The 11,233-nt window shown below is 33.5% G+C and overlaps 1 protein-coding gene across 1 annotated transcript; it reads left to right on the plus strand.

Annotated features, from left to right (window-relative positions):
- The first annotated feature begins 8,895 nt into the window (after positions 1-8,895).
- On the plus strand, positions 8,896-10,844 carry LOC111461524 (DELLA protein GAIP-B). The gene has a single exon (XM_023105072.1). The coding sequence runs from the start codon at positions 9,064-9,066 to the stop codon at positions 10,825-10,827; it is 1,764 nt and encodes a 587-aa protein (XP_022960840.1). The 5' UTR covers positions 8,896-9,063; the 3' UTR covers positions 10,828-10,844.
- The last annotated feature ends 389 nt before the right edge of the window (positions 10,845-11,233 follow it).

The raw sequence follows: 11,233 nt of genomic DNA on the forward strand, positions 1-11,233 counted from the left end.
TTTTTTTTTTTTTTTTTTTTTTAGAGCTTGTTGATGAGTGATTGACCAAGAATTAGAATACAAAGTAACTACTATTTTGTTAAGAATTCAGATGTTTTTAAAATGAAATAGGAAAAAAAAAAAACTTTTGAACTTTGCATCTTATCTAAAAAAAAGTTATCTAAAACTTTCAAAATTTTCAACTAACTCTAGATCTCTACCACAGATATTGTTCGCTTTAGCTTGTTATGCATCACGTTAGGGTTTTAAAACTCGTCTGTTAGGGAGAGGTTATAGCTACACCCTCTCCATAGGGGACACGTTTTAAAGCTGTGAGACCAAAGAGGACAATATCAGCTAGTGATTGACTTGAGGTGTTATAAATGGTATCAAAGTCAGGTATCAAACAGTGTGCCAGCGAGGACGTTGGGACCTTCGATGGGGGTGGATTACGAGATCAAACATCGATTGAGGAGTGGAACGAAGTATTTTTTATAAAAGTGCCTTACTTATAAAGATGTAGAAGTCTCTCCCTAACCGGAGAAGATCCCACAAACACATCAAACGGGGGACATTGAGACTTTTAAGTTGTGTTCTTTTTCCTTGCAAGGTAATGTAGAAGCATGATTAAATTATTTGCACCATATTCGATCCTATCTTGAGATGGGTAGAAGCAAAGTTTGTATCGAAATATTTTCACCGACCAATAACACTCAAATTTGAGGAGAAATTATGAATTGTAAACGGGAGGTGTTAACACAACATATGAATGTTTGAAAACGTTAATGGTCGACTCAGAATGTGCGGTATTGAGTAGAAAACTTCTTTTAAGGCAAAAAGTTTTTAGTCTAGTGCAAATGCACACTATGAAACCAGTAATAAGTGGATATATTCAAAGTATCGTAGGCTCTATAATGTACTTTGTACGAGAGGAGGATTGTTGAGGATGGTTGGGAGGAGGTCCCAAATTGACTAATTTAGAAAATGATCATGGGTTTATAAGTAAGGAACAACATTGGTACGAGGCCTTTTGGAGAATTCCAAAGCAAAGCAAAGCCATGAGAGCTTAGGCTCAATGTGGACAATATCATATCATTGTGGAGAGTCATGATTCTAATATGGTATCAGAGTCATGCCCTTAATTTAGTCATATCAATAGAATCCTCAAGTGTCAGAACAAAAAAATTGCTACCCTCGAAGGTTTAGTCAAAAAGTAACTCATGTGTCGAACAAATAGTGTACTTTGTTCGAGAAATCCAAAAAAGAAGTTGAGCCTCGATTAAGGGGAGGTTGTTCGAGGGCTCTATAGACTTCGAGGGAGGTTCTAGATCTCACATACTTATTTCAATGCATGGGGCTTCGAGATAAGGGTGTTTTCCCCATGACCTCTTATATGAATAATAAGCATTGGTTTTTGTTGGCATATCATTCTGATGCAAGGTCTAACTCATTGGAAAAAGTTTTCTCGACGAGTCTACATTGACGTTTTAACCTGACATACATTTTTCATCCAGATATTGAGGTAGTTATCGGACAAAAGGACAATGATCAAAATGGAACACTAGTGAACCTACTTAGAGGTAATATTCTACTATTTTGAAATTAACCTAACAACCAAATTGAACTATCATTCAAACCTCAATGAGAAAAGAAAAAGGTAAAGTTATGGGAACCAAAATGATATAGGGTTTAAATATTGTTTTATGTCATAAAACAATCACTTCAATGATCTCTACTAAAGATAGAATATGGACAGAGAGAAGCATATAGTCAACTAAGTGAGGAAATGGTTAGGTAGAGGTATATGAAATGCAAACATACCAAACAAAATAAAGGTATTTTGATGAATAGTTTTCATAAATTTTCCACTCACTCGATCAATTTAGTAAGGAAAGGAAATGAATTGAGAGAGTAGTCCACTAGTCTTGATGCAGGATGGTGAACGAAGATATCGAGATGAACACAAATTCCATCTAAATTTATGATCTCTTAAAATTCAAAAGAGAAGATGTTTTGTTTTCATAATAGTTATTAAATGAAATTAGAGACCCTTATACTATATGAAGAAGTGTTTTAATTATAATGTACACGAGTTGAGTTGGATTGGGCTGGATAAATTCGAAAATTCTTTTGGATCAACATGAGAGTTGGTGATCCAATCAACTCCAATAAACTTGAGTTGGTTGGGTTGACCTAACTTAAAAATGACAACTCACAAATGGACTTGAATTTCAAAAAATTCAACCACCCAAATAACAAAATATAACCCAACCCAATATAACTCTTTAAGATTCAAGTAATTAAGATGGAACAGATTTAAGTTCTAGGAACACTTTGAGTATTAGTCTTCCATATTAAACATTTGACAAATTAGTAATAAAATTCAAGTTGTCTTAAAAACAAAATTATTAAGGTACGATTTAAAGATGTTTTAATTTTTTTCTAACTCTATTTATTTTTTCCTAATGATTTTTATTATATAAATATTCTAATTCTCAGCTAATTTTAGGAACAAAAGCAAACTAAATTTTAAAAACATTTGTAAAACGTTGGGACAACAAAACAAATAAGTTGAAATAACGTTTATAAATTTAATTACTAAAACTTTAATTAGAGTTTTGAGGTCTTCTCCGTCCTAGAGAGAGAGAGAGAGAGAGAGAGAAGAAACATATAAAATGTGGTAGCTTTGAGATAGCCTGCGTTTTCTCTCCCAATGGCCATAGCCGGCCAACTAAAGTAGAGAAAGAGAGCAATGACATGCACACGGTGGCGCAGGCGGCCATTTTTGACTTGAATCTTCACCCTCCCTCAACCCCTATTAAATTATTACTTCACTCATCTTCACACAACTTGCAATTTCCATTTCTTTATTTTTTTTGTTTCTTGTACATTAAAATATTTCCTAAACCCCACGTTCCAACTATCTTTCCATTTGTGTTTTCTTTAATTTAATATATTCTAACAGTATTCAATGTATATAACTAACATAGCTTTCTTTTATATTAATCAATGCATCAAATTATACCCCATATTTCTCACTCTCTATCTAACAAAATTATAAACTATTTCAATAATAAAGGATTAAGAAAACTAAAAAAAAATGAAAATTACTACTTATACACCACCAATAAGGTGCACCTTTCTTTTTTAGGTTGTTACATGTCTTGAGATTGTATATTGACGTGATTTCAGCTATAATCAAAGTTCTAGGGACTCAAACAATATAACACCAACCATTGAAAAGAAAATTGAAAAAGGCATAAGGTTGACATGATTAAGAAAACGTTGAAGAAATAGGTGAAAATGAACCACTTAAAACATATTGGGATAGAAAGAAACTTCCTCCGAAGGAGGCTCTAAGGTCATCTAAGACAACCTAAGTTAAAAGGACTCGAATTTCAATGAATTTTTTTATTCATCTTGGTTGTGAAACCAAAACCCTTCTTGGAACGTATCTTTGAAGGAGAGATGGGAAGAAACTCCTCATCATCAGGATCCAATAAATCTACTGTTTCCAAGCTAAAAGAATAGAATAAAAGAATGTAACTCAAAAGAAGATAAGATACTTATATCGAAAAATAAGTTACAAAACTCAATTGACACATTAAATGAATCGTTTTGATTCCTTTCAGACCAATCAAGTCATTAACTAATTTCTTAAGAATTTATGGAACACGGGTGAAGAACCTCCGAGCTAGACTGATCTTAACCTCAAGAGAGAATGTCTAAGACTTAGCTAGTGACTAAGTTTTTGACAGTTTAGGGATCTCTTAAGTTCGAATTAGATGAATTGAACAATTTCTCAAATACCCATGTCACTGATTGCAATTTCTAATAAAATTATTTGATAAAAGACTTAGGATTGAAAATAATTAATACATTGGAGAGAAAATAAGGATGATTTCAAGACAATAAAAAGAATTTTATTATAATTATTTATTATTGATTGGACCCATCAACTCTATTGAGCTAGTTCAACTAATAAAACATTAGGATGAATATTGAAAAGATTAGAAGATCTTACAAATAAAAGCAAACAACTTTATAAGACATTAACATATTAAATCGAAAGCAATCGCTTTTCTAAAATTAAAAATAATAATAATAAAAACATAGATTTATGTTCTGTCACGCAATAAGATTAATCAGGAAAAAAAAGTATTATTAAATTAAATTAAATGCAATTAATATAGTAGTTAGAGAAATTTGGACTTTTTTAATTCATCAAATTCATTGATTAGCGTTGAGCAAGGCCATCGCTTCCGCGTAATGTCTTATTTAAGTTTTCCGTTGAATTTATTATATTTTAGGTCTTCACAATTTATTTTTATTTTTGTCCAAAACCATACTAATTAACTTAATCCTTCCTAAATCGTTCCTAATCGGTTAAAACTTTATCTTTATCCTTATAATTACATTTTTTCTATTTTGATGAACAATTTATTTATGGTCTAATCATAAAATAAGTATCTCTTAGATTATAAAAAGAGTGAAATCTATTTTTCTAACTTTTGTAATTCGTTTCTTCTTGTGTAGAAATTTTATTTTATCATATAAATTTTATATTCTTCTCTTTATTTGGTTAAATCTCCAACTTGTTTGACTTATGAAATCAAAGCGACCCATAAGTTACTTAATTAATATTTGATTTATTTTAGTTGTTAGAGGAGAATTTTCAAAATGAAGTACACCATGTTGATTAGCTAAATTAGCCTAATAGTCATTTTATGTCCAAACTTTCTACATCTAGTTTAATGAAGTATCATTTATAGAAAATAAGTATGATTAATTTAGCTAAATGGTAAAGCCAAAAAATTGAGTAAAATTGAATTCGAAAGTCAAACTTCAACTTAACGTAAACAAATTAAAGAGACGTTTACCGTAAAAAATTGTTTGGTCTAGAAAGTTATGATGTCTATGTCTCGCTGTTTAGTCGAGAATAATGAATTCTACGTTTGAGATGCAAAATTGTTCGACTTTTTTATTCTTTATTTTATAGCTTTGTTGTACTTTATTCAAATTTTAATTAAAATAAATGATTCTCATCCATTCTAAAATTAAGATTTTAAATTATATTTTTAATGAATAATTAACAATTTTGTTAAAGATTAAGATAAACAAAATAAATTCGCTTAATTTTTTAATTTTCTTTTAATAAAGCCTTCTTCTTGTTAGTTTTCAAAATTTTAATTTATGGTTTATTTTATAATCTTAATAAAAATTATACCCTTTTATTTTCTAACCAAAGAATAGAATGAATTATCTAAAGTCTGATTATTTTTTAAATAAAATATATTCTTTCATTTTTCAAAATCACCAAGTTAAAAATAAAATATCAAATATTTATGCTATTTTAATATAATTGAGTTCTTAAATTATAATAATGGTTAATGTAAAATACACGTTTATCATATTAAAATCATAATTTTTTTAAATTTTATTGGTTAAATATTGACAAATAAATAATAATAATAACTTAAAAATAGGATATCCCAACCTAACTCGCATCCACCCTACTTTTTTTAAAAAAAAAATAATAAATATTACAGTTTTATAATCTTTTTATATAATTGTATATTTTAAAACTTTAAATTTATTGATCCATAGAATTTAAAAAAAATTTAAAAAAATACAACAAAATTTAAATGTTATTTTAAACCAGCTTTAAGAATACATTTTGGTTGTAAAAAATTTCACCTAAAGTGAGAATAATGTTATATTTAATAAGATATAAAAATAACTCAAATTTGAATTTAAAATGTAGTCTATAAAATCAAAAAATTATACCTTTTCCTTTAATCGATATGATGATGACGTTAATTAATAAACAAATTATATGGCTTAGATTATGGGGTGAGCATCACAATCACAATATCAAATAACTCGCAATCCCAAATAAATAAATAAATAAATAAATATTGCTTAACGTTTAAAAAGGTAGCTGAATTATACAATTCGTAGTAAATTAATGAACCAATAATAAAATAAAATGAAATAAAATAAGAGGAAATATCTTTAGAAGAGGCCGGCGAAAGCGATTGGAAAAGGAACGAAGAATATGCTGTTCACAATAATGGTGGAGAGAAGACGAGGGCAAGGTCTCTTTAATATTCCAATAGCTAAACTTTTAAGCTTTTATTATATTATTTTACCTTATTTATATATAAATATTACTTCTTTAATTATTAAATTTATTTCGTTCCTATGCTTTGGTCTAGTTTCAATTTGATCTCGAACGTTTTGAAACTTTCAGTTTAGTCATTATGATTTGAACTTTAATCAATTGTTTAGGATGATTTTAAAATTTTCGACTTAGTCTAAACTTATTTTATAAGCTAATCCATTATTAATTTAAGATTTTATTAAGTGATAAAACAAAAGTTTGGAATAGAGTTTATGATGTTATACTAATGTTCAAGTTTTTTAAATCAGTTTTACGTGTGGGAATACTCTATATCTTCCTTGAACATCGTATGCTTAGATTAACTTTCAAGTCGTACTTCCATTTTGGAGCAAAGTTTTATGATTCTACACTTATTTAGACTTTTTCAAATTGACTATAGGTACGAGCGTGCCTAAGGATGAAAATCATCTCTGGGCTTTGTAAATTTGGATAAGCTTTTAAGTCGTACCTCTACTTTGAAGTAGAGTTTAAGATAGCACACCTGTGTCTAGACTTTTTAAATTGAATTTAGGTGTGATCACACCTGAGGTCTTTCTTATGAATGCTAGCTTGGTCTTTGCAAGGTTGGTCATAGTGTGATTTCTCCTTCGACATAACATTGATTGATTTAAGAGAGGAACAGTAATTCAATGCTAACGCTTGGATGTTTGAGTTAGTTATAGCTTTAAGATAAGTGTGGTAAGTAAATAAGATCTTTTTTATGTGTATCTTGAAGGCGCACTTCACTCTTACTCATAGAGTAAATTAGGGTTTTCGAAATGTACGCAAGAAATGTTTTGAAGCTCAATATTAAGCTCTCGTCCATTTAGTGACTCTACATGGATCATTAGGACATGAATGACTTAGAGGAATGAGCTTTAGTTGACCTTCGCCCCATAAGGTTACCTGAAGTAATTTATTAATCAAGTAAACAAAGATAAGAACTAGAAATTTAAATAAAATATTAATATGTTAATATGAGTAATTGGATCTACTCGTGGATTCAGATCTTTTTTTTTTTTAATATTAAATCATTAAATCTACTTTTGCATTTGAATATGTGAGAATCTAATGTATTTTATAATAATATTTATGATATATATAAAAAAAAATAGAAAATGGAATTTAATTTATAAATGATGGGAATACAAATGGGGTGTAAAGTGAGTAGAGAGTGTAGATAGATAGGTATGAATCTTTTCGAAATAGAGATATAGACAGACACCAAGAGTTGTGAAGACCTACAGGATTCATGAAATGGAATCTTTTTTAGTAGATATGATGAGTATTCTAAGCCTAAGCTTCTGAATTTCAGGTATTATTCTCTAATATTAAATGGAGCTTTCCTCTTGGATAAGGAACCAAATTGCTGTCTCAACAATTTTTTTTTATTAAATTCAACAAACCAAATTCAATTTAATTTACAAGAGAAGAGAAGAGGATAAAAACAAAGATGAAAATGGGAGATTTTTATTAGTTTATAAAAGGATATACATAAGAGTTTATATTATTTTTTTAAAAATAAAGTGTAAATTATTATTATTTTTTATTATTTATAATTTGGTTCCATTATAAATTTGGGGCATTATCTTCTTTAATATGAGTTTTTTTTTTAAATTAACTAAGAGTAAAACTACTATGTTCAAGAGATAAGATCTTTTCGCATCTTAAGGGGCGAACTTATAGTGGATATCTATGCACGTATAGTACCTATATAACAATCTAAGATCATCACTAGTTGATATCATCTTCTTTTGTCTATGCTTCATTTTGTTCTTGAACTGATCCATTTAAGGCAATGAGGCAAATTACCATTCTTGAAAAAAAAATATTATTTTAACTAAGTATTTAACTCTGAGGACTAAGGGGTTAATTTTGAACTACTGAGTAGAAATAATTAAAAAAAATTATAGGTTTTTTTTTTTTTTTTTTCTAAAGGTTGCATCTTGGGGGGAAATAAAATACTAAATTGGGAAGAGTAAAAGTTGAAAATTTTACCTTGAAAACTGAGAGGTTAGGATTATAGCGAAGAGGAATCCAGGATTGTTCCGACAGAAATAGAGGGGAAAATAAATAATAATAATAATAGATAAAAGGGAAAAAAAAAACCAGGGGCCCACAGGAGAGAATAGGGACACGTGTGAGAATCGTAGAGACCGACTGGAATCCAGTCCAGGTTGTACTAGCATAACTTTACAAATAAAATAATAAATAAATAAAATAAAAAAGGCTTTTGGGGGATGGTAACGGTGTGGGAGCGTCGCCGTAGTGCGCTGTGTCAGCTGAGATGAGTTGGGCCTTTGCGTCAGGAAACCTGTGGGCCCTCGGCCCATTCACGCATTTTAACCTTCCAATAATAATAATGACATTTGGAATATTCATCTATAATTATTTACTATTTTGTCTAATTAATCATCTCTTTTTCTTTTAGTGTGTTTAAATTAACTTAATTTTTAGTAATTTTAAGTTAATGTGAGGAAGAAATAAATGATGATACAATAAATTAATTTAGGAGTTAGATGTAAATAATGGAGCATTGCGAAAAATATTAGTAATTAAAATGTTTATGTTAAATTTATAATTAAGAATAATTTTATATTACAAAAAAAAAATAATTGGGTGAAGATTGCAAGGCTAAACGGTGTTAACGGCGTTAGATTGGAGGGCTGGTTGTGCAGTAAGATATTTGACCGGAATTAGAAGTGACGTTTAGGGGGCCGTTTGAGGTCAATTGGCTGGTTCTTGTTATGTAGGGCAAAGCAAGCGGTGAAGAAGCTGATTCAATCATTCAGAAGAAACCGGTTCACGCCATTTTCCATTCCCAAACCCTCTCATTCTCTTTCCACCTTCACCCAATTTTCTACCCACCTCTCCTCCACGGACCACAACCACTTTATCCGCCGCCGCTGTCGGAAGACAAGATGAAGAGGGAGCATCATCATCTTCATCCTCGCCCGGAGCCGCCTTCCATGCCTGCCGCTCCTAATGGAGACACTTGTTTGAATACTGGAAAGGCTAAGCTCTGGGAGGAGGACGCCCAGCTCGATGGAGGAATGGATGAGCTTCTCGCTGTTTTGGGTTACAAGGTTAAGTCGTCGGACATGGCGGAAGTTGCGCAGAAGCTCGAACAGCTTGAAGAAGCTATGTGTCAAGTTCAGGATACTGGCCTTTCGCATCTAGCTTTCGATACTGTTCACTATAATCCCTCTGATCTGTCGACTTGGCTTGAAAGTATGATAACGGAGCTTCATCCGCCGCCCAGTTTTCCGCAGCCGCCTCCCTCGCAGATGAACGATTCGTCGTTTTTAGCCCCGGCGGAATCCTCCACCATCACTTCCATTGATTACGACCCCCAACGACAGACCAGTAGCCTGATTTTTGAGGAGTCTTCCAGTTCTGATTACGACCTTAAAGCTATTACGAGCAGCGCGATTTATTCACCAAGAGAGAACAAGCGTTTGAAACCCTCGTCCGAGTCGGACTCGGATTTATTCTCTACCTCGGCGATTGGGGCATCCGATTCTACAACTCGCCCCATAGTTCTCGTCGACTCGCAGGAGAACGGAATTCAACTGGTTCATGCTTTGATGGCCTGCGCCGAAGCCGTGCAGCAGAACAATCTGAATCTGGCGGAGGCTCTGGTGAAGCGAATCGGGTACTTGGCGGTTTCTCAAGCCGGAGCGATGCGGAAGGTCGCCACATTCTTCGCCGAAGCATTGGCACGCCGAATCTATCGGGTCTGCCCTGAAAATCCCCTCGATCATTCAATGTCCGATATGCTTCAATTGCATTTCTACGAGAGCTGTCCGTATTTGAAATTCGCACATTTCACCGCGAATCAAGCGATTCTTGAGGCCTTCGAAGGGAAGAAGCGCGTTCACGTAATCGATTTCTCGATGAACCAAGGGATGCAGTGGCCGGCTCTGCTTCAAGCCCTAGCTCTACGGCCGAGTGGTCCCCCAGCCTTCCGTCTCACCGGGATCGGACCTCCGGCGCCGGATAACTCCGATTACCTTCAAGAAGTCGGTTGGAAACTCGCTAAATTAGCCGAAAACATCAATGTGGAGTTCGAATACAGAGGATTCGTGGCGAATAGCTTGGCGGATCTGGACGCGTCGATGCTGGAGCTCCGACCGAGCGAGGTGGAGTCAGTGGTGGTAAACTCGGTGTTCGAGTTGCATAAGCTACTGGCTCGGCCGGGCGCCATCGAAAAGGTTATGTCGGTAGTGAAGCAGATGAAGCCGGAGATCATGACGGTGGTGGAGCAGGAAGCCAACCATAACGGTCCGGTTTTCATGGATCGGTTCACTGAGTCACTCCATTACTACTCGACGCTTTTTGACTCGTTGGAGAGCTCGCCCAACAACCAGGACAAGATGATGTCGGAAATGTACCTCGGAAAGCAAATTTGCAACGTGGTGGCTTGTGAAGGCAGCGACCGAGTGGAGCGGCACGAGACTCTGACCCAGTGGCGAACTCGGTTTTGCTCCTCTGGGTTCGAACCCATCCACCTGGGCTCCAATGCATTCAAGCAAGCAAGTATGCTCCTCGCCCTATTCGGCAGCGGAGAAGGATACCGAGTGGAAGAGAACAACGGATCTCTAACGCTGGGGTGGCACACCCGCCCGCTCATCGCCACCTCCGCCTGGAAACTCGGGAACAACTCGGCGGTGGTAACTCACTGAACAGAGTCAACTCGCTATAAAAAAACGAGTGGACTCAAATTCCCAAATTGGGTTTTTCACCCAATGAAGCAGTGGGTGGCAATAACAACGAGCAATCTTATCTCAGCACCGTCTGTCAGCTTGACAGCGTGACCCACCACTCCCAAATGTGCCTTTCACCCTCACCTTTCACTTTTGCCTGTCACTCTTTTTTTTTTCTTTTGTTCTGTTCTTTTTTGGGTTTCAAGGGCTCTTTTGTAATTTTGAACTGCAAATTTCTGAAGAAAAAAAAAAGAAAAAAAAATGTATTTATGCTTATTTAATAGTAGTAAATATAATTATTATTATTACGTAGAAATTAGACTTGTGATAATAAAAAAGAAAAAGGGGAAGGAAAAAGAAAATTAAAAGAGGTTGAATAAGTGAG

Source organism: Cucurbita moschata, unplaced genomic scaffold (genome assembly GCF_002738365.1).
Source record: "Cucurbita moschata cultivar Rifu unplaced genomic scaffold, Cmos_1.0 Cmo_Scf00002, whole genome shotgun sequence".
Lineage (NCBI taxonomy): Eukaryota > Viridiplantae > Streptophyta > Magnoliopsida > Cucurbitales > Cucurbitaceae > Cucurbita > Cucurbita moschata.

Coding starts and splice junctions, on each gene's coding strand:
- LOC111461524 (XM_023105072.1), top strand. CDS start 9,064: ATGAAGAGGGAGCATCATCATCTTCATCCTCGCCCGGAGCCGCCTTCC.